The 24558-nt window shown below is 38.1% G+C and overlaps 1 protein-coding gene across 18 annotated transcripts in view; it reads right to left on the bottom strand.

Annotated features, from left to right (window-relative positions):
- Nucleotides 1-24558, bottom strand: part of RIMS1 (regulating synaptic membrane exocytosis 1) — a 146135-nt gene that overhangs the window by 81551 nt on the left and 40026 nt on the right. For 6 of the 18 annotated variants that reach the window (XM_044421657.1, XM_044421661.1, XM_044421653.1 and 3 more), the window contains one exon: nt 8089-8201. In XM_044421657.1, the coding sequence (XP_044277592.1) occupies nt 8089-8201 (113 nt within the window). Of the gene's footprint in view, nt 1-2976; nt 3007-8088; nt 8202-9741; nt 9928-18518; nt 18591-24558 lie in introns of all 18 variants that reach the window. The other 12 variants (XM_044421656.1, XM_044421660.1, XM_044421665.1 and 9 more) reach the window with 5 other exon arrangements.

Raw genomic sequence — 24558 nt, 5'->3', positions numbered from 1 at the left:
TGTAAACTTCCCAGAAGGCTTCAGCTAAGGGCAGTATAGTAATGTAATAAATAACAACAGCATGGGTCATATACATGCACTGTGTTGTAGCTGTGCTGCACAATTTATTTATTATTTATTTAAAACTTTTATATGCCATCCCTTATGCATAGCATCTCAGGACGGCTTACAATCATTAAAATCAAAATACAATAAAAGAATCTATAACAATATAATAAATAACATATAACAATAAAATAAATAAATAAAAAGCAATGGTTAAACATTAAAATACAAATTTCCAACATATTTTCACACGTCCTGCTCAACATGCATGTGAATGTTGGCAGGTGGTGTGGGAATGTCAAGGTGAAGCAAGAAGGGTATTCACTCTACCCATAGAGCATAACATGAATGGCTTTTTCAATGCAAAATGATAATGCCAGGTTTTCAGTAAAAAACTGGGAAATGAAGAGGCTTTTTAAATACTCTCAGGACTTGGTGTGTGTTGCTGAGAGCAAGCGCCTGGACCTGCTGCAGTCTGTGGAGAGCTTCTCCATGTGGTGGACCACTCATTGAACTCCAGGTAGCTGCTTCCAAATGAAACCCCCTGATCCTAGAGGGTGTTCAAAGTCATGGAAGACTTCCATATTTATCTTGAACCTCATTTTGCCTTGTTTGAGGCAGTTTTTTCTCACTTAGAAAAGGGTGCATTTTGAAAAGGTGCACTTCTTTCCAATTAGGAAAAAAACACATTTATTTATTTTCTATCCAAAAGCCAAAGCCAAAGGTGTATTTTTTCTCAATTGAAGCAATGCATTGCTTTCCATAGGCTAAAGCATAAAATGGAGATAGGGGGATTTGAGTGTTGATACACCTTTCTGCATATCTGAATGTTTAACCTCCAATAAAAGTTTGGGAAATAGTGACAATTTTCCAAAAATGGGATTTTTGCTCACATTCACAGCTGGGGCTGGGAGCAGGCCGTATTAGCATGACTTGCAAACAGAAACAAAATTCTTGTACAATTCCACCTAAGGCCCTTGACTGACTCTGCCCGCTCACTTTGGTCATTGGATGCTCCTGGGCAGGCAGGAGTATGAGAAGGCTTGAGTGTTCAACGGGCAGCACAGTCTGCCCAGTCCTGGTATGTTCCTGTACTTGACCTGCCCCTTGGTTTGTCCATCATTCCCAACTTGCTGCTTGGCCTTTTAAAACCAACTTTTAAAAGTCCCACTCATTCTTCATGCATTGGACTCCTTCACTGAGCTTGGCCAGCTTCACTTCAACTAGTCATGATTTCTCCTAACTGGTAGCAGATGCATCGCACCAGCAATTCCACTTCCTGCCCTTTCCAATCAGCCATGTTGCAAGGCAGACAGCTTGCAATGGGATAAGGTACAGTAGTTCCTCTTGACATTTGTGGTGACATTTCACTGCAAACAGATTTACAGTCCAGGGCCTTCCTTTGGACACTGATAGGGAGGCAGCTTCAATCTCTTGCTCTTCCTAGTATCAACATTATGCTCCATGTAAGCTTTCCTTAGACTGAGTTGCTTAACTTTTTTTTTCTTCACTTTTCTTTATCTTCATGTCCATGAAGTAAAGTCAAAGGCACAGGCGTTGTCAGTCTGAGACTGAACTATTTTGTGGTTTGTGGATGCCTATTTTACCTCAGCTCTTAATTACAAAGTGGACAAAATTACTGATGCCTGAATCAAACCTGTATGGTACCTTAACATTATGACCAATCAGGAGGCTAGTATTCATATGCAGAGCCTATATCATTGAAGGAATCGTACAATTTGAGAAGCTGCCTTCAGAGACTGTACAAAACCTGAAGTGACATTATTCCCTTCCTCACTTGCAACTGTATCTGTAGCATACAGATGAAGGCATTGGACTAGATGTCTGCTGAGGACTCAGTCTAGAAGAAAGCTGACTCAGACATGTTCCAGAAACCATCCATTCTCTTTGGAAAAAGGGATGCATGGTCATCCATGCATGAAAAGAGGTCATCTATCATTTAAGCGGAATACAGATTCATGCTATAACCAGTATATGTACCTGGACCAATCTAACATTGAGGGAATGGCAGAGACAACTAAAAGCCCTATTTAATAGGAACATATCTCTTGTGTACCTTTCACATTATAAATGGATAGGGCAATTAAGTGGGAAAATATACTCCACTGTCCATTATGAGAATCTGTTGAGGATTTATAAATGATGGCTTAGGATGCCAGGAATAAATATCAGGGCCAAACAATTCCCTTCATGTCCCAAAGAGCTGAAAATGGGAAAGAGGGCTTCTCCATAATGCTTGCTCCTGTCCTCATATACCATGTGAAATGCCAAACTATTTAAAAATCTAAAAATATAGTCTGTGTTGATTCTATGATTAAGCATAGTTTTTAGAGTTCTAGAGGTGGTGAGGACCGTGCTGTCATTTGGATTCTTTAGTCCTCCTCTTTCTACTTAACCCAAAACTACTGTGCATATTCTCATTATCTTCGGTATGGCTATTATCCAAGGAAGTAAACATATACAGAAGACGAAAACCAAACTTGTACCTGGTCAAGGGTTAAGACAGTATTTCCCTAAATAACGCTGAGATAAGGAAGAACAACTATTTTACAACTGTAAATAAATATGGACTGGATGATGTTCCAGTACTTGGGGCAATATCCGGTGCTCTCGTTCTGCTTATACCATTGACGTTGCACCAATGTAAGCAACCTCTAGTGCAACATTAGAGCGGCAGGTTTGCAGAAAAAATTGTTGCATTAGTTCACACTAGAGGTCACTTATGCTCGCACCATGTCAATCATGCCAAGTGAAGCAACAGTACTTGAAACTGCCCCAAAGAAATAAGCTTTGCCCCAGATTTACATTCTCAATGGAATGTAATTTACATAAATGGATTGATATGAAATTAGTTCAGAATAAAGGTAAAATAACATGACGAGTGTTAGTAAAATTGACATGAATATTTACCTTTTGATGATGAGCTATTACTGTCTTGTTCTTCAATGAATAAAATGCACGGAATGATGGGAACAAAAGAAAGAAATCAGCAAATTTAAAGTTAGACGAAAAAGGTGTTATACATGAGAATGACAAACACTATAGGTTCTTTGCAGCATGCATAAAATTAACGTGGGGAAACTTGGATGACAAAACCATGACAAGTTATAAAGTCTGAAGTCAATAAAGAGTTAAGCATGCTCCAACCCATGGAAAACAATTGTCCTAATCACGCTTAATACCACGTTAGAGTCATATTTTGGCTTGGATTCATATTTTTAAACAAAGGTTAATGCTGAAAATAAAAGAAGCTATTCAAAACATTTTATCTCTATTTGACATGACAAGCACTAAAGATAACAAACAATAGTGAGGGGTTTACTATGGTGAAACACTGCTTCTTTGCCTGTCCTTCTTCATTCTTATCTATTATTTAAGAATGTGTGCTAGATGCAAAATAGAGTATACAACAGCCTAAACTTATATATGGGAGCCAGTATTTTCTTTTTATCTATTCCAGATTAGAGTACTTACATATTGCACTTAATTAGAGCAGTATTAAAAAATATGCGATTGTATCAGAAAGCACTCTCCAGTTCAGTCCAACACAACTAAAGCAAAGCTTGTATTGCAAACAATGGAAGAGCAGGGTCACACACACAAGGGGTGAAGCACCTATGGGAGTATGTTAACAAAAGATTGAATGAATGAATGAGCTACTCAGTGACTTTCCAAAGAGCAATTGTCATCTAACTGTCATCTACAACTCTTCCCATAACAGTGACAATTAAAAATAATTTGCTTTGCTACATATCTTATTAAATATCCATTTTTTCTTGGAAAACCTACATCTATTTTTTAAAAATCCAGCAGCTGTGTGCATATTGCCAAAATTTCTTTCATATAACATCCCAACACATGCTGTAATGATCATAAGACAAGATTTCAAAAGGCCTTTAAACACATTATAACAGTATGTGAACTGGTAAAAAGCCATTTAAATAAATACAGTTTTCGGTCTGAAATCTAAATTGCAGAATACGGGTATCAGATTATGCAAAATACAGTGCCAAATCCGACAGAATAAGATATTGCCTTATGCACTTCTCAATTTAAGATGGAGTTGTGTTTTTTTTTCAGTAAACCAAGTGCAGCTCTTTTCAAAGTGTAAATAAACAGAACATCATAATTATATTATCTAAAAATTACTGTAGGACATGACGTCTGGGCAAAGTTTGCTGGATAGCACTGTTTCTTAAGTCAAACAGCAGGAAATTCTGAAAATTGAAATATTTTAAAATGTTAGGCTCATGTATAATGTAGGTCACTCAATATTCCATTGGTTTAGAAATTCCAAGAACCATGGCATTTATAAAACAGTCCATGTCCACATGCTTAAGTCCTATTGCGTTTCTGCTGAATTCACTGTAAATAGCCATATATTTTGGGTTACACATACTGTCAGAGAAGGGATGCAATGCTCTTCTGCACACTGTCCAACAAAGCACAATAAACCCAGTCCAAGACATTTATCCCAGAAAGAAGCATATTCTTATTGGTATAAATATTACAATGACCTTATATTTGTTCAAAAGAATTATGCAACTACACTGGAAGCAGCAATATGATCACAAGAACCTGTATCTCTTACTTCTGGAACTGGAACTGTAATTCAGTATTTTGTAGTTACCAGCACCGCATTATTATTTTTACTTGCGAGAAACACAGCTATATGCTTTCAACGAAAGTTCTGTGTATACCACACACTCATGATATGTCCTCCTAAGGGTTGGGGATGCTCGATGGAAAAAAATGATTTTTTTTTACTGTGTGCTTTTAACGTTATACTATGCAAATAATATGTTAGTATAATGGTCCCATTGCTATGCAGAGACTTATTCATTCTAAATTGCATGCTATTGTAGGAATCTATCTGAAGGCCTCTTTGCTATTATCCTATAATGCTACTAAAAGTCAAAGTAAGATGTTTGAAAGACAGAGGCAAGAGTATGATGGCTTTTCAATACACTTAATTGCACACTGGCTGCAGTCCTGAAACCATATGGACAACCTAATTCCACTAAAATAAATGGGATTTAAATCCAGGTAAATGTACAATGTACACGGATGCAATCCTGACATTATAGATTTTACGAATAAAGTCCCAGTTTGTCAGTAGGTTCAGAAGGCTGTGGAGAAATCCACAAAAAAAGGAATAACAGAGTCTGTCTGTTGATGTCTTCAAATCGCATATTTTCTCTGAATCTATTCTGTATTTGACTGTGCACCCTAGCCTTTATATCATTTTTCCCCATCTCCTCCTTTCATATTTATATTCTTGCATGCTTTTGATCACATGCATGGACTAGTAGAATTATTTCTCAAAAGGTGTACCAGAAGATTATTTGTTACCTCTAGTAAAATCTCTCACATTCTATCTTTGACTGGCAAAATCCCTCTTTCAAAATAACAATATATACTGCCAATTTTAGTTTATAGACAGTTGTTACCTATTCGCAGTTTGGTTCTTACAGCAAATGTTCTGGCCTATTTTTGTACACGATCCATTAGCAGAAGCGAAATGCAAAAGCAGGAACCATATATGAGAGGGTTAATTCCTCCCATTTCACACCGTAATGTATTCATTTTCTGTTATAATCACATTGTTCCTTGTTAGATATCCCATGAAATGCAAATAATGGAAAAGGCTAAAATCTGCATTCTTGTAACACTAGAAGACTGGCATATCTTTCTTTATCATGTATAATGAAGACATTGTGCATTAGATTAATCTGACTAGGAATTAATGTTGTAACTGAGCTGAGGCTTAATAAATTCAGTTAAACTTCCCCTTGCATTTCAGTTTGTATCATCCCTTGCAGAATCTACATCTTAGGCTTTTCTGGAAAGCTTAACTATCATGCATCTATTTCTTTATTTCTATATTTTCACTTTGTATATATTTCTCATTTTGCAAATATATATATTCTGAAGCTGACCAGATGTTCAATGTCCTTTTCTTCCCAGGTGGCTCAGGGAACAAATTTGGACAGTCCTCTGTTGTGCTAATGCTTGTGTGGTTGGATTCAAATGTTCTGCTTGGGGGTCTTGTTACAGCTGACAAGTCAGAGGACTGCTATACAGAACAATTTTTAATGGCTGAACAAAGTCATGCTGATACCATTTTTCTATTTCTAATTGTGCTCAAAGTGGAATTGGCAAGAATAGTAAATGGAAAGATTTAGATACCTCATTTGGGTGAACAATAAAAACAGATAGATTCAAGTATTTAATGTAACTGTTAAAATAATTACACCTCTAAACTTCAACAAATAATTCTTTCTCTATAGGAATAACTCACAGTGGTGGTGGGGTTATTATTTCCCACTGGAAAAACTATATATGAAGTGACAATTCAGTGCAAATAGGAAATAAACAAGATGTTTTCGAAGACCCACCTGAATTATACCAGTTGTAAAAATACTCAAGGAAAGGCACCTTTTAATAAAATAAGTCCATCACTTCAACAACAATAGGAAGTCAGACAGAAAATTTTCACCAAATTCCCTACATATTTTTATCAAAGGATAACAAATCAACTTCTATGAGAAGTAAAATTAAGTGCCTTTAAGTGAAAGAAGAACCATGTAATGAAATCCTCACAGCAACACTTTCTTCCTTGTTCTCTACATTATAGCAACCAATCTAATTTTCCAGTCTTGTGATTTGAAACAGGTTGTTCACAGATAATCTTGCTAGCATTGTCTAAATGGAAATGTTATTATTTAACTTATCCAGTAATAAGGCATTGTATGAAAGAGTCTCTACACAAAGCATGAACTACGAGTATACTCAATATGTTTTCGCATGATAGATTGTCAGCAATAAAAAGATATATGAAAATCTATACAACCATCTCTCTCTCCTTTGCACAGCTTCCATATTATGGCCATTCTGAAAGAACACACTAATTTGATCTGCAATGTAGCTTTTAAACTAAATTTTTAACCAATGAGGCCTTAATTTATGAGAACATGAAATAAGAAAAGCCAATATATTATACATCAAAACTGCACACATAAATTAGAGAATACCCAAGTGATCAAGGTTATACAGAATGGAAAACTGTATTCTGATATATTCTGTAGATATTTCAACGATGGTTCTTCATTCCTTTTTCATTAGGAAATGCATACCTATATGATTCATGTACCGCTAATAACTTTTCAGTCACCTCAATAACGTATCAGCTTATTCTCAATCCTTATTCGTATCTGTGGATTGTAGGACATTAACTTACTATGTAGAACAAGAAATCTAAAGATGTTACTCTTTTAGTTCTGAAATGCATCATGTAATTAAAATATAAAACATCTACAGCTACAATCCTATATATACTTAACTGCAAGTAAATTCCATGGAATGTAATGGGACTTACTTCTAAGTAGGCATACATAGGATTATGCTGTAAGCATGTTGTGTATTATTTGTAATGTGAGCCTCAATAGCATTTTTTTCACCTTAGAAAAATAAGCCATCTTTTTGTAACTGAATACTTATAGTATTGTAGATATAACACCTTTAATACAATATCTTTCCCAACAACCCATTTCGTGTTTCTACTCAGAGATGTTGCTTATGGATTCCTTTGTGTTTACCCAGGTAACACATTAATTTTCCTCCACTTTTGGACTTGACATGCTCAGAAAGGGATATCATTAATTTTGTTCACATTCCTGTCAGCAAATTAGAATTAGTCAGTTCCATCTAACAAAGCAACTTTAAAGAACTGCAGACAAACAGAACTGGTTATCCTCAACCATCTCAATCTGCCCTTTGCCTAGAGCCGATAATGAAGGATGTACTATATGTATTGGAACATTTAAGTTGTATATGTTGCCAGAAAACATTAAGTTTTGTAATAATCATCTGTACGCCACGAGTTTGCAATCCAGTTTTATATCATAGTCCTGCTTTATCAGTAGAGACCAATAAAGCACTAACGATCAAGATGTCTGTGTAAAGCATGAGGAAGGAGGAAAACAAACCCAAGATGTGAACTATAAGCGTGTTATTTGATACCTTGCTCTGTACTGCCACTCCTGATAGGAACTTGTGGAAGCTGCCTCCCCCTACGGCTGCTGAAGGGTGTGTCTGCTGGAGACGGCTGCAAGGGGCTTCCTGGTTGGTGCATCCTGCAGGCAGAATGGAGATTAAATGCGATGTTGTCACATACATCTGCACCAAGTGAAATAGCTTTGTTAAACTGTATATAAAGCAGAGGAATCCTTACTTTGCACACGTACCACAAGCTGTGTGGAATATCTGTTCCACTTGATAAAAATATTGATTTTATCTATTTACGTGTGTATAACTGCAAAGGCATTTTCGAGTAGTTTCTAAACAAAGAAACGAGCTTTTAACGCTAAGAAAAAATCTTCACTGCCCTGAAATCAGTCAAACCACTGACCCCAGTGTGAATTTGGACTTTAAAAACATGTTTTGCTTCAATTGTCTTGAGCTGTCAACCCTAGCCCACTGCATTCAAAGAGTGATCAATTACAATGGTTGTGCACTGCAGCGGGGGTGTGCATGCGTTTGAGACAGAGAGACTCACACAGAGACAGAAAGACAGACAGAGATCTATGCATGCATGTGCATGTGTGTATGTGAATCTCTAAGCATTTATCCTCAACATAAATTTATCCTCAACATAAATCCCCCCTCTTAAAGCTTAACTGTTGATCAAGACATGGATTGTAATATTGCAGCACATGTCTCCCAATTGTTACAAAGTCCCAAAATACTTTCAGTAGAATGTAAGGTTTTCTGTCCAATAGAAAGTCTGCACATATTTTGAGACGCATTACTTGAATAAAGCTAACTATTAAAATGATTTTGTAAAACTACGGAATATAGGAAAATTGAGAGGTAGAGGATGTTCACACATCACCAACTGAAATCACGGTGAATAAGATCCTAGAATAGTCTTTTCGCTTTGCATGTGTCATCACTTATTTCTACGTTTCCTCTTTTATAGTATAACTCAGGGGAACTAAATTGGTATTGCTCTTCTCAGGGAAGTGTTTCCATGAATCTATGCACAAGTACCATGCAAAATCTTAGAAGGATAACAAATTAAGTCATGAGAAAGGAAATGACTGGTCAAGCATAACGGAAGCAGGAGAAGTCAACAAAAACTACCAGCTGCTTTCCAGAAGGTGTGACCAGGGAAAGTTTCCCCAGGACCAGGCATTACTCCTGCCCTTTGATGCACTGCTCTCACCATACATGGTCTCTAGATAATCTCTCTAAGAAACCCATTGTTTTGTGGGGGTTTCTCTCTCCATATCCAGTATGAAGAGAATGTATGATGTGTGAACACATTCTTGTTACAAAAACAGGCTTTTACATAGCTTAGTACATTGTTTTAAATGAAATATTCTGAAAGCTTTCATATGAATACATAACACAAGAGAACAATGGGGAGACAAAACAGAGGCAGATTTTAACCGGTATGATAAATTCCTTGGTATGGGTTAAATAATCCAGATAGTGACGAAGATAGGCTGAGCAGAGGATATGAGGAAAGTGTAGATATCATGTGGGGAGGGAAACAGATTGCACTGGAGTGCCAGGATGAGTGAATGCACAGCATGTAGTCCAGAAAGTACACCATCACATTAACATCTGGGAGGCAGAAAACAAATGCTGCGCTGTACATTTAATAGCAACCTTGTCAGAAGTGGAGAAGGTGGCGCCGACCCTCCAGCAGCTAGGTGATGTACAGGACATAATACTTTGACACTAGACTGTTCACTCGACCTTGAGCGAACATGATGCTTTCCCCTAGAAATGACTGGCTGCTCATTGATTCTTGGGGTTGGAAGTCCCCTTCTAGAAACCCATGGCAGTAGAACCCTAAAACATTAGGGCCAAAAATATAAATAAATATAATAGTTCAGTCGTTAGCTGCATATAAACTATGAGCTGTCTCTCTCTCTCTCTCCCCCTCCCTCCCTCCCTCTCAGACACACCCCCCCATCCCACAATGATGTCTATAGTTGCACCCATGATTTTCAGACTCAATAACACTTATTATCATCGTAATTCTCTGTAGTAAATGATCGCACAACAATTTTTTACTTGCTATACAGCAGAGGTAGGCAACTTGTGGTTCTCCAAGTGTTTTGGCTGACAAAGTTCAACAGCTGTACCCAGCCCAGCCAGTGGGGAGGGATGATGAAAGCTGTGGGCCAAAGTTCCCAAAGGCCACATGTTGCCCTCTTCTATTATTCAGAAATATGCTTGGAATTATGGAACTGATAAACTAACAAGACTATGATACAACTTCTTTCAATTTAAACAAGACATTCTTTGTTTCATCTTAGAAAACATATTAGTTAAATAGCCGATTCATAAAAAATGCCACAGCCTCTCTTTCTTATCAGTAGGCATGCATTTACTGTAGATACAGATCTATCATGCTAAATTCAATTGTACAATATTGGTCTCTACTGGATGCAGCTGCCATGGTATATACTATTCTATTTCTTCAAGTTCTGAAGAATACAAAAAGATCCAAAAGGGCAGCTCCTCCCATCACAGTGATGGCAAAAAGTGCTCCTTCAAAATGTTGCTCTGTCCATTAATATTATGGCTATCTTCATAATATTATACTAATGGTACAGGATTAAATTTAATGTTGCATTAGTGGGATCCTGCTGACTTATGGTGTATTAGCAAATTGGCAATTTTGATGGTGCCCATAAGTTATTACCTATTTAGAAATACTTATTCCCATAGACATATCTCAAATGATCAGGTTAGTTTTAAATAAGATGATTAATGTGCTCTCACAGCTTAAAGCTAGATGAGGATCTTTAAAGTTAAGGTATGGTAAGGTAAATACACTGTCTTGAATTGTTTGTGTTATATGTGGGAATCCTCTATTTACATCTGACAAATATTTTCAAAAGCTGAAGACTGTATTTTGTAAATTGGAGGAGAGATGATCACCCTGCCACAAATATCCTTGAAAACATATGCAACTTCCAATCAGAGAGTGCAATTTCTAGTCAGAGAAAGTGGGTTTAGCTTTCCAGATCTTGATTTATATCATTTGTTGATCTGCACCAAATAGGGAATGGTTACTTATATAGACATTTGGTCTGCCTTTGTCTAAGTTTATGTATCATTCATAGAAAGCTCTATTATGCATACATATTTCATATGTGCATACTTAAAATGATATATTCAAATATTCAGCTATTTTTTCATTTTCTCTTTATAGTTTTTTGTTGAAACATCACCTAAAAATAATTTTTAAAAACGATTTGTGGAAGCCTGTTAGCACAACAGGTTATTTTCCCTGTTTTTCCACAGCAGCTTTCTGGGCTGCCTGGAAATCTCTGGCGGACAGATTATTCCGTTAGCAACAATGCAAACCTGATAATTCCACTTTTAAACCCCCTCTGAGGGGAAGGGTAGAACCAAACTGTGAGAAAAGAAGAAAGAAGTTTAAACCTCGTTCTCCCAAGGTAACCTTTTTCCACTTTGACTCAGAGATATGCCTAATTGCAGGAGAGTGGGGAGACCATTACACATATGCCAACTCTATGTGATTAAAGGAATATTTATTTTGGCCCTGATGTGGAACAATATTTGAGAAGTGAAGATTTCTGAGTGACAAAATGGCTGTCATAGGGCATGGGAGAGATTAAAGCTACACCAAATGGATTTCTAGTTTACTAGTAGACTGCTTGTTAGCCAGCCCAGTGCAAGAACCATAGTATAGAAAATCAATCCAGCTACACATTGTGACAGTAATTCTATGAAAGAGAAGCTGTGAGGCTCACAAAGCTATCTGTTTTCACTGTTTAACCCAAGTGGGATATTTAATAAGACATGTAATCACATCTGTAGTATCAATAACTAGCATTCTATTTCATTATATATACTTCCTGTGTCAGGGTTTTTTAATATTTTACCTCAAAGGTCCACATGAGTGAGCTGACTGAGGACCACCAGTCACAAAGTGGTGTCATATGAAAGTACAGTTTGGAGTAATGCTTTGGAAATTGCTGGTATTATTTTAAATGCGTTTCTCATTCCTCTCCAAAAATTGCTAAATTCTTAGCCACAGCTACTTCCTTGTACCAGGGAGTTCCAGAATTCAGCTTTCCTCAACCTAAGTTGAGACAAGGGCTCAAAAAGTATAATTACTCAGCCTTGCCATTTGGGGATTTTTTTTTCTGATCCAAAGGCTAGGATTTCCATTGTGGTGCCCAGTTGTTGATAGTCAACCCTCTTGACACCCATCTGGTTCCCTGCCTCCAGTGATTGTTATTGCTTAAGATTATTTTAAATTATTTTTTCATCAGGAGATTGTCATGCTTCAATCAAAGTGTTGCCCTTTATTTAGACTCAGAATAATGATATTGTATGTTGGAGTTCAGACACACCATCCCTGTCTTGTATTTAGTGTTCTTGAGCAATTTAATTTTCTATTCATTTCATAAATTTGTTTTCTTTGAAATAAGTTGTTTGTGACTGAGCATCCCAACAGGGAAGCCTTTTATGAATGAGAAAGCACCTCTATGGCAGCAATTTTGTGAGGTTCCCTCAAATTTCACTAATCCAAAAGGTTACACTAATCCAAAAGGTTTAGGAACTCCTGCTCTAAGTAAAGAAAATTATGTATTTTATATGCTTTTTTCCTCTTTCCCCAACATGCCTCTCAACATCTTCTTATCCATTTCCTGCCATTTCTCCTCACCTTCTTTTACACTTTCTCCTCGTCTTCTTTTACACTTTCTCCTCATCTTCTTTCACACCTAGGTGCCAGTCATCCCTTCCTCCTTCAGCTTTTATTTATTTATTTATTTATTGATTGATTTATATCCTGCCTTTTTCCTACAAAGGGCTCAAGGCAGCTTACATCATTCTCCTCCTCCATCTTATCCCCACAACAACAACCCTGTGAGGTAGGTTGGGCTGAGAGTCTGTGACTGGCCCAAAGTCACTCAGTTGGCTCCATGGCTGAGCGGGAACTCGAACCCAGAGTCCCAGACTCACACTCTTAACCAGTACACCACACTGGCTCTCTTATACTCTCTTTTACACTCACTTCCTCCTTTACTGGCATCCCTATCTTTTCCCATTCTTCTGTATCCCCAGTTTTCAAAATTTATTATTATTATTAGTAGTAGTATTAGCCTTGCACTTTGGTTGACTTTGCTGTAAGTGGGTTGCAGTGAGCCTCCCCTCCCCGCACACACACATACTGCTTTGTGTAAAATGGGTAAATGTAAAACAACAATCTAAATACATGTGATATTTTTTAAGTTACTTAATTTAGGAATTGAAGTGGAATTATATTTTAAGTGCCAGCTGTCTAATTGCTTATTTAACCCCTGGACTCAAGGATGATGATCACTATCTGTTCCCAGATAGGTTATATTTAGGGAAGCACAATATGACAAAACGGCTTTTTGCTTTTCATATATTTAAATTCACAACTTCATTAAAGGTGATCATGACATTTCATCTACTGAAGAGGCCTCTAAGCAACTGGAGCAAGTGCAAGAATGCACAAGTAAATGTGTCATTCTCTCCTCCTACTTGAAAGCAGTACAGTATATGTGAAAGTTGGCATTTTCAGTTAACAGAGAAGGAGAGAGGGAGAGGGAGAGGGAGAATGGCTGCTCCAGCCACTGATACGGTGCTAGAATATATCTACCAATTATACTTTATTCAGACTTTAAAACAGTGTATTTACTCTGTAAATCACTTTAACAAGAAAGTTAAATGCCATCATTGGAAACTGAACCATACCATTTTCTAATTATATTTTGAAGTTTAAATTCTTTTTTCTTTTATAGTTAAAGTAAGACCCACAAAACAAAACCAACAATAACATGACTTCATAAACATTAGATTGTCCTTCTTGCAGGTTGTAAAATTGGGGTAAATAAACCTTAGCACTTGTGCTGTAACTCCATTAAGATTCTAAATTCAACACTGCAATCCCATATTTACCTGGAAATAAGCTCGACTGAACGCAAAAGGACTTACTTCTGAGTAGATATGTGCAGGATTCCCGTACAGCAGCACACTCCGATACATGCCTACTCTTAGGGCAGTCCAACTGAGTTCAGAGAGATTTGGCTCCACACATGTATCCATACAGGACTGACTTGCTTATAACTGTATTATTAGCCTAACTCATGTATTGAATGCATATTCTTGTCTCAAGAGTAATTGGCAGGAACAAGACTGAGACAGTGCCTGGAACAGGATTCAAAACACTGGGTTGGATCCAAGATCTGCCTCGCATGGATGAAGGGGACCAAGTGGAATAAGGAGGCTGTCTTTCCCTGTCTCCCTGAAATCCCATATCTCTTGGACACCCTCTGGAACAGCACTGGAAGTAGCATGAGGGTCTACAAGTAGAAAGGACATATTGAGTATTGCTCCCCTACACACCCTCTCCCACTGACTTCAGAGCTGAATTCTGCCTGGGAAGAGCTCTTGCTGGTGAGTGAAAATGCTGCATACAGGTCTTAGGAATGAAAGAAGAGGCACTGCTATTAAGCAATGTATTACACTGCAAGTCCATGCATATCTGCTCACACGTAAGAACCACTGAGGTTTATGAAGCTTACTACAAGGCAAATGGGTGCAGGATAGAAGTCTTTATTGCGGAAATGTGAAAGTTCTCTCAACCTGCAAATCTAATTCTGGAAGCCAAAAATAAAGTATCCTCCAATTCCATGTGTCTTGTTCTGTTATAGTAGGGATGGGCAGCAAGATTTTTGGTCTGCAGCTGTTATCAACCAGAGCGTGTATAGCCAATGTTAAGGGATTATGGGAACTGTAGGCCAAAACTTCTGGAGGGCAAAAAGTTGCCTTCCCCTGCTCTATAGTGACAGAAAGGATCTCTATATAGGATTATAGACAGTCTTGGCACAGAGAACAGGACTTATTTGGGGATTAAATGTGCCTGCATCCTCCTTAATGACAGTTTGCTTACTGAGAAGTAAGAGAGCTCAAGGTTGCTTGGAGATAATGCCTCTGAGCACACACAGCTCTGTCTTCCAACATGTCCCCACTACTCCCTACCTCCAGTACTGGCCACCTGCATAATGGCAGTGGCAACTCCGCCCCTCAGTCCTTTAGGCCTGTGCTCACCTTCAGTGAAAAGTTCTGGGGTTCAGCATGACCATTATGCCCTCTTCAGTCCTAGTTTTGCTTTCACACCAAGAATAATAAGGATATCATTCCCTTCTTTCTCATTCCCTCTCATTGTTGCTGACATGAAAAGGCATGTAACAAGGAGGTGGGCAAAAGAGTGTTATGAAAAGGGCATATTAGAATAACCTTGACCAGTTGAATGATTCAGGATAGGCGCCAACTACAAATTTAGCATGCAGTTTCCCCTGAAGCACAGTTGGGTAGAATACAACTTGTACAGTTCCTCATAGATATCCAAAAATGGAAGAGCTAGAGGTTTCATTAAAAAGGGAGGGGATTCAGGAATAGGCTCCTTGTATATCTCTAATAGGGCCTACCTGACACAATCGTCATAGCCAAAAAAGAGATAGATAAGCAACATATGAATATCCCTTATTGGAAGCTGAGTCAGATCATTGGCCCATCTAGCTCACCCACTGGGGTTGCAGGAAGGCATCTTTCCCTAGTCCTAACTTGAGGTGGTGATTGATTTTGGAAACTTCACCATGTGAGGAAAGTGCTCTACCAATGAATCACACATCCTTAAAACTGTGCTTTACACAGGGGAAAAACATGTTGAGCAGCACTTTAAATAACCATTTGTTTGGTTGTTAAATTCACAGCTATGCTAATAGTCTTTGATCATCTTAATTTGTAAATACTATCTTTGAAGTTAATTTAAATAAGAGAAGGGCAACTTGTAGAATTTGTAGCCTACCATTACTGGCTTTGCTCCTTAGGGCTGAGGGGACTTGTGGAAGAAAATATCGCAGGGCCACAAAATACCCACTCCTAGACTAGATGAAGGCCTGCCTGAACATTACACTACTGCTTAGTGACTAAGCCATAATTTAGTGTGACAACAAGGTATAAGCTGGCTTGTATCAATGAAACCACAGCTAGCCATTGTTAAATAAGCCCAGAAGTGACAAATTCCATTTGCCCTCCCTCAGAGTTGCCCTAGGAGAGGGGGTTATGGAGCAGGGAGCCTGAAGTTTGCTGTAGTTAATTCTCACCATGCTCAACCATAAATCACTGGGACATTTCAACCTGGTCACAGTGAGTGACACAGTCACTTGCTTTAGTGAATGCCAGCAGCAGGCCCTATTCCAGTATTAAGCATTTCACATCTATTACCACTCCCACTGATCTGCATAGTCTGAGAACATGCTCATGGTAGCTTTGCTATGACTTCCTAAAGGAGGAATGTGGCTTCCTGGATTCTGCTCAGTGATATCTGACCTTGGGATCCCAATGGACTCTTACTTCAAATCTGGCCCAAGTAGGCTCTTGATTCACCCCTTCAAACTCTTAAATAATAATAGAACTGCTGCTGCTTGAATTAGCAACAATAACAATAACCACAGCAGCAATAACATTGAGCAAGCATCTTGACATAAGCCCTACGCATACTTTCAGTCTAAACCAGGGGTCTCAAGCTCGCAGCCCGCGGGCCAATTGCGGGGACGGGCGGGGCACAGGGGAGGGGCCCTGCGGCCTTCAAAGCGCCAGCGGCACCCGGCCTGGCCGAGGGATGAGCGGCCCACCACCCCCGCGGTGGCGGAATACTTGATGCAGCTCAGCCTCACCCAGACTCTCCTTCCAGCGGCCCCCGGGGAAGTTGAGTTTGAGACCCCTGGTCTAAACAGACAGGATACGTAGAGAGGGACATTTCAAGCAGGAAATGAAGGAACTGATGCATGTCTACTTGGTAAGTTCCAGTGTTGTCAATGTGGTTCACTCGTTAATAAGCATGTTGTGGACTGCAACCACAGCCAAACAGAATGGGAGACAGGAAAAAAAGTTTTTAAGGTTGTTGTTTTTGCTTAAAAATGGAAAATGAGCACTATGGACACGGATGGGAGTAACTTTCACTTTGCATATGGAATTTACATGGAAAGACAACAAATGAACAAGAACAGGGAATTCATTAAAAACACCATGAAACCATTAATACTAGGTTGTTTTAGAGAAAAAACTACAGACTTGAACAGAAAAAACCCTTAATATTCAAAATTCACCTAACTGAAAGATGTCCTCTTAATGTACCACTAAACAGGTCTAAGAATCCAGAAAGGTTCAATCACATGTTGTTGCTATAAGCTTCATATCTCAAAAAGTAACACTCTGACCGGTGATGTAATAAACTCTGACATCAGAATGGTTTTTTCTTTTATACTGACAGACAGAAAATTGCAATTGCATGCAGCATATGAATATGATGTTCTCAGTGTAACTTTAACTGTTCAGCTGAGACAGTATTGCTGTCTGTAATTACACTTTGCTAGTGTGAAAATTACTGGACACATACTGGAAAGATAACTTCTGGTGTCTAATTGTCTGCCTATGGTAAGTCAAGATAAGCACAGAATGTGGTTGAACAAAATGTCCCGCTCAAAGAGGCTAACAATGGCCAGAAGGTGGGGTTAAGGCACAGATGGGAATTGGTCAAGATGACCAATGTTTGATGACTGTGCTCTTGAAAGTATAAAACATTTAGATTCTTAGCTTGTGGGGCTGCTCTCTTCTCAGACATGGGCTGCTCTTCCTTGCCTCTGTACAAGCTTTTCTGGTTGACTTGCTGGCAGCTCTCTGTCTTTTTGCAGTCAAATGATGAACCTGGCTGTCCAAGTTAAAATCCCTCACAATATTAATAGCAGAATAGATCTACAGGGGCATTCCTTTTCATCTACTAGCTCCTTCAGCTGAAACAAATAGGTGATCCCTATACATTTGAAAGATCCCTGTGCACACCTGATTGCTCACAGATGTCTGAATCAAGGCAATAAAAACCCTCAGTTACAGAAGCATATGCCATTTCCCATTCTTTTATGAAAAGGAAGAGGAGGAGGCAGAAACCATATAGCAATATAGCATGTGGAGAATGAAAGGAAATTTTATATAACGGCTTATAGGTCTTGGCATGAGTACAAAATGATAGAACCCATTCTTATGACGTTTCCTAGTTTTACGTAAATTGTTTCCCTCATAACTGTATTGTTACTTTCTAAAACTAGCATGTAAAGTTTTATGAGTGCAAAAAAATCCCAGGATCAGGAATGCCATGCACTGCTGCCATGCAGGAGATGCAATACATGTCATTCTTCAATATTTATCCTTTGCTACCCCTGGTAATCTCTTTTCAAACAATGTGTGGCAGAAAACTGTTGTTTTTGCCGAACTATTAACATTTAAAGTCATGGCATGTGTACACTTCAAATAATACCATGGAACCAATCATGGTGAATGATGGTTGTGTAGTGTAATATCAGTCCTACCTTTCTGTTTCCGATGCAGGGCCTTTCCTAGTCTGTTTTTGGGTGCTATATCTTTCCACCTTTCTGGAATGCCTGTGAAATGAGATGGCAGAAATGAAAAAAAGGAAGGAAAGCAAACAATCCTGGAAATATATAAAAATGATTCAAAGATTTTGATCAAAAACTTGATCAAAAGTGCAAGCAAAGTGGCTGGCAGATGAACGTGTGAAAACTGCATTTCATGAATGGCTAGTGTATATGGGCTTTGAACAAAATACTTTCCACCTCTCAACATGCAATGCATTGAAGACTTAAATAACAAGAAGAACAAAGAAAAAAATGACCCATCTCTTTGATATGGCTATTTGCAGCACTTTAAGATCCACTCATTTCTAACTCTTCAGCAGCTATAGAATTCATTATACACTGAATATATTTTACTACTAATTAGAGATAATGTCTAGCAATAAGAATCTGGTAACTTCTGAGTTAACATTATATATATATAACTTTTATACCCAACACAAGAGACACGTTAGCCATCTAGGTGGCATATAAATGTTTTAAATAAATAACACAGTCCAACTTTGTTCTAAATAATCTAAAAAGATTTGAGAACTATAGATTTCTTAAGTTGGGTTTTCATCATTTCTAAACCAAAATTAAATTGAAGGTTATACCAGGACTTTTCAATATTCATTTTGAGCACTATCATATAGTATAGTTAGTGCCCTCCAGATGTGTTGGACTGCATCACACATCATTGCCAACTGGCATATTCCAATACATCTGGAAGACACCTGTTTAGGGAAGGCTCCGCTATGTAAGTACTTTCTTGAAAAATGTACCAGAGAATACAGGCCTGTAAATTAATTGTAAATGTTGGACCTAAGATAATTCATTAAGCTAAACAAATTGTCCTCTGCTGCTTTTGTTTCTGAGACATCTTTTGTGTTTTGAAGGTCTAATAATTCTGATCAACTGTGACACTATGTGTTACAGATTGCATTTTAGCATCACAAGTTAATTAGTACAGCAATATTTTATCTGAGCATGTACAAAAGCTTTTTGGCACTGCTCAATAAATAAAAAATGGTAACACATTTTACAAAGCTGGACTTTACAAAACTAAGCCCAGCATCACGATTTCCGGAATCACCAGATGGGGTGGGAAAATGGAAGAGTTACCAGAAGTTGGCTGTTGGTAATCATCAGAAGTCAAATTTTGTTGAGTTAACTAGTTTTTTTTTTTTCAGACATGTGAGTGATTTGTTTCTTTGACCCCCCCCCCCAGGTTCCTAACTGGGCACACAGAAAAATATCAGAATTATTTTGTCAAAGCTTCAGCGTTATCGATACTGAGAACAAATTAAGTGAAATCAAGCTATGTTATTTCATTTTCTTTATATTCAAAAGAACTCATGCCTACAACCAACCATCAACAGATGTATGAAATATATCAAGGTTGTGACAGCTTGTAACAGTTTTGAGCAATTAATTGTATCAAAGAAGTATAATCTTCCTCTATACTGTGACTGGAATCAGCTTGAGAATTTGGCTATGAGAATCAAAATGCAAGTATGTTAATACTGTTACAGGTTAGATACTAAGGTTAAATCTCCATCTCAAGAGTACTCTTGGCATAGCCCGAGAGTAATAATATCATCTCTCAGTTCACAACAGTAGCCAAAATACATAAAATAAACAAGAATTGCCACTTAATTGTTGAAAATGTCAAAAAAATTGAAGTTTTTATCATTTATGTTGGAGATATTCTTTAGCAAAAGCCACTAGAGAATGATGAAGAAAAATATGGAGAAAAGATTAGGTTATACAATTTCATTAGAATCCATGCTTCATCTTAATTTTATGGATGGATTTGTTATTCAACAAGATAAGCAATTAGCAGATTATATTTTGGCTCTAGCAAGAATACTGTATGCAAAAAAAATGGAGAGGACAAGAAACAGCTGCTAGGGATGAATAGCAGGAAAAATGTGGTACTTTGCTATGATGGCAAAATTAATGTATTATAAAAGAACTGCTGCAAGAAAACAAATAAGGGATACATTTGTAAAACAATGGATATTTATTGATTTCTATTCACATAAACCAATACATCAAAATATTCAGATTTGTTTTTAAATAACTTGATTTAGTCATTTATTACATGTATGGAGAAATAAAGGAGAAAATGATTATTGATAACTTTGGATTTAAAAATATAATGTGCGAATGTCTCTATCTCTGTGTGTGTGTGTGTGTGTGTGTGTGTGTGTGTGTGTGGGCACATGCGTGTACTATGCAATATATATTACATTCATCAGTCAGAGAAAGGATTCTTTGCAATTGATATATGTCATATATATTACATTTCTGTTATTCCATGGTGGGAATGCCTACGCTATAATTATACTAGTAAGATACTGTGCTAGCAGAACAAAATATCATCTCTTGCAGACTTGATCCAGGTCTTTTTACCCAGTTTCCAGGGCCAGTACCTCAAGTTTACTGTAATCCAGCATCTTGTGTTCCCTGGAACTCAGCTATTAGGTCTTACACAGAGGGCCTGGATGTCACCTGATGGACTGACACGTCAGGGTGCCTGAGGGAACTGATATTGTAAATGCTGGCAAATTGGCAGTTTGTGGTACCATGAGGAGGTGAAAATGAAGCTAGGTTCTTTATGTTTATATGGGAAGGCAGGGTTGAAATGGGTTCTGTCTGACTGTGGAATAACTGAACATTCGGTTGATGACTCTTGAAAGTTTCCACAGAGATAGTGAGTGGCTTGAGATGTCTCTGTTAGCAGCTGGGGAGCCTGAGGAGACAACAGTCAGGAAGAACCCCAAACGTGAGACTACGAAGCCGAGTTGAGAGTCTGTGAGTCAGAACTAAAGAAGCCATGCAAGCAGAGGGAGGAACACTCCAGGAGCAGCCTTGCCTCAGTGGCGGGGGGCAATCCACATTTGGAGATGGGGGTAGGTTTGCCATGGTTTGCAAGCCATCAGCCCAAAACCCTGGTTTTCTCATTTTCAGTCTGAAAGAATTTTATTTTATTTATCTCCTGACAACCTTTTATCTATGATGCCTTCCTTTAAAGGTGTGGTGATATTTATTAGTAACGTAATCATTTAAATTATTATAATAATGCCTGACTACAGGTAACTGAGAAGCAGTTGTTTTAGCAGGGGCTTCATGCATTATGTATGTTCTACCAAGATGCTGCTGCTGGTCCATGTCATCCCTTAAATTAAAGAGCAGATGTCCAAACCCCAATGCCCCACTGGAGCCCAAGTACAACTGTAGCCTTACAGGATTAATTAATGACTGAAAACCTATTAATACACATTCCGAAAAAGGAACAGATAATGAAGCTGAATAAGAGGCATGATGTTGAGCTAGGAAGTAATTTCTTATATCACTGCTTGCTATTTTTGCCACAGTGCATAGAAGGTAGATCAAGATCTGCTGAGTGATTTGCAGCTGATGGGCAATATCTGATTCTTAATTGTTGAACAACAAAATGAGTTTTCCCACCTAACTTAAACTGTTTGGGCTGACCAGAAATGGACTTTTGTATAAGCTTGGTTCAATTCAGTTCTGGAACTGAAATGAAAAACTATTCCAGACCTTAGAATATGCTCTCTCTCTCTCTCTCTCTCTCTCTCTCTCTCTCTCTCTCTCTCTCTCTCTCTCTCACACACACACACACACACACACACACACACACAAGCATGAACAAATCCTTATCCAGGGGCTCTGGTTGACGGATCTTGGAATTTCTAGTAAAACCAACCAACCAAGTAGAACTCACAACCCTGACATCTACCCACCCTTTTTATGCACGCTTTTGATCTTTTAGACAACTTAGCAAGGATACCTCAGTGTTTCTTCCGGATTAGCACTTAGGAAGTTTAAACTGTCTTGTTTTGGAACGCAAGAATCCAGCGGTGTTGTTCTTCATAAGATTTGGAAACATGGAAGTGAAAGTTGAACAGAATGGACAGAAACAGATAGAAACAGAGAGATGGTCACATGCAGTGAAGATGGATCCATGCAGTCAAGATATTCATATGACTCAAGAATATTCAGTTGTACATTCATGCAACATTTTTGATATCGCCTTTTCAGTGGTCCAAAAAGAGACGCCTTACAAAGAACAAGCAAAAACCCCTGGTGACATAGCAATAACAACAAAATGAAACGTTCATACAGGCTGAAGACAGAAATACATTCAGTGACGGCACCCCTCCCCCAGGGAAGAATATGCTCTGCAGAGAGCTCCACCTGGCACCTATTTGAATTAAAGTCTTTTCAGTGCCAAGCCTTTTCATTCTCTGTATAATGCCAAGCCTTTTTATTCCCAGCCCAGCACTCCAGCAGTGGTGGTACAAACAATATATTATTATTTTTAAGGAAGGGAAAATGGCATCTGTAGCACTATAAATTCTAGCTCATTTGCAAGCTAAATTTAACTGTTTTAGTGTTTGGTAGCAATAACATTGCAATGCAAGAGTCAAATTAAGTTTGCAAGCAAGTTACACGTAATTGAGGCTCTTGAAGCACTCCATGGAGCTACACTTTTTCCCCCTTACAAATGCATTACAAAAAGAAAACAGAAACCAAATTCAGCAGCGAGTAGCAGCAAAAACCACATCAGGGGACAGCAGAAAACATTTCTATAATGATTTTACCCTTTGCTTTTTAAATGATTGTTTTATTGTGCTGCTTTTATTTTATATTTGTAAGTCAAGCTGGGATTTTATGTTTGTTTTTATCTTTTGTTGGGGGGACTAATAAACTAAATGAACAAATAATGTTTCAGTTGCAGTGAACCACAAAAACTTGGCTTTTTAAAGTTTACTCTTTGAATTGTTCATGAGAACATAACTTGCCCTTTGAGATAACTTTAGTGTTGTGAGCAGTATGAGCCCCAGAGTTTAAGGGCTCTTCAACAATGACAGCTTTCTTTAGTAAGTCTACCTTCTCACCATCATGGCTGCTGGCCGCCATTGCTGTGTATCTTTCACATCATCAGTACCACTCATGCACTTGTTAGACAGGGAGCCAGTAAGCAAGTGAAGAGTGACCCTTGTCACTCCTCCATTTCTCTACTATCCTTTGGGTCAGAGCAAGAGCCCGGTGAATAAGCAGGCTGCAACAGTGGAGAGGAGGAGCAACACCATGGGGCTCTTGTCAGTGGGCCCCCACTGGGCTGTGGTACCATGGCAGGTGCCCAGCCAGCCACACACCACACTGACACACAACACATTTTAGATGGTTGGTAAAAACTATCCATTTCTGTTCAGGTTTAACCAACATGCTGCTCTTGGGTTTTAGAAAGTTCTCCACTCACTGCAATATAGAAAATCCCATATTATAGGGATTGAGTGGGGGGGGGGTAGGATTATTGTTTTATGTGATGTTCTTGTTGTAAATCATCTCAAACACTCAAAGAGTGAAGGGGAAATTCAGATATGTATTTAATAACATAGTTCCCTTAGCCAGCACTAGTGAAGTGGCACAAGCAGTGACGTACGCCAGCACAACCTTATTACTTCCCCCAATTCCCACACTTTTTTTGTCTTTCAAATGTCTTGCTCCTCTTTTAATCTCAGGTAAATATAAAAGTTTCTTCTGCCTCTCTTGAAATGGCTTGCTTCAAAACAAATCATTAGCAGGTTTGAAATATGGATGTATCTCTGTCACTCTTTTTGAAATATGCATTTTTATCAAATTATATGATTGCAAGCTCTTATAATATTTGGATTGAAATGAATAGGAATCCCATCGAGATGTGGAACAGACCATGCAGAGATCCAGAAGTTCAGAAATCCTAGATGCTTAACTTATAATTCAGCTGCTCAATTAATACATGTGTTTCAGGGTAAAGAATTAGACATATTAGAGCATATATGACGTTTGTAATCAGGAACAATATGGCACCAAGTTTCAAATAACAAAACCAAAATAAAGCAACAAAAAAGGCAAATCAAAGATGTGTACATATATCACATCTGGTCAATCAGCATATAAAGAGAAATTTAAAGCACTGTTT

Source organism: Varanus komodoensis, unplaced genomic scaffold, assembly GCF_004798865.1.
Source record: "Varanus komodoensis strain SLA01 unplaced genomic scaffold, ASM479886v1 scaffold12, whole genome shotgun sequence".
Classification (NCBI taxonomy): Eukaryota; Metazoa; Chordata; class Lepidosauria; order Squamata; family Varanidae; genus Varanus; species Varanus komodoensis.
The sequence above is the reverse complement of the archived record's forward strand: the minus strand, read 5'-3'. Positions and strand labels throughout refer to the sequence as shown.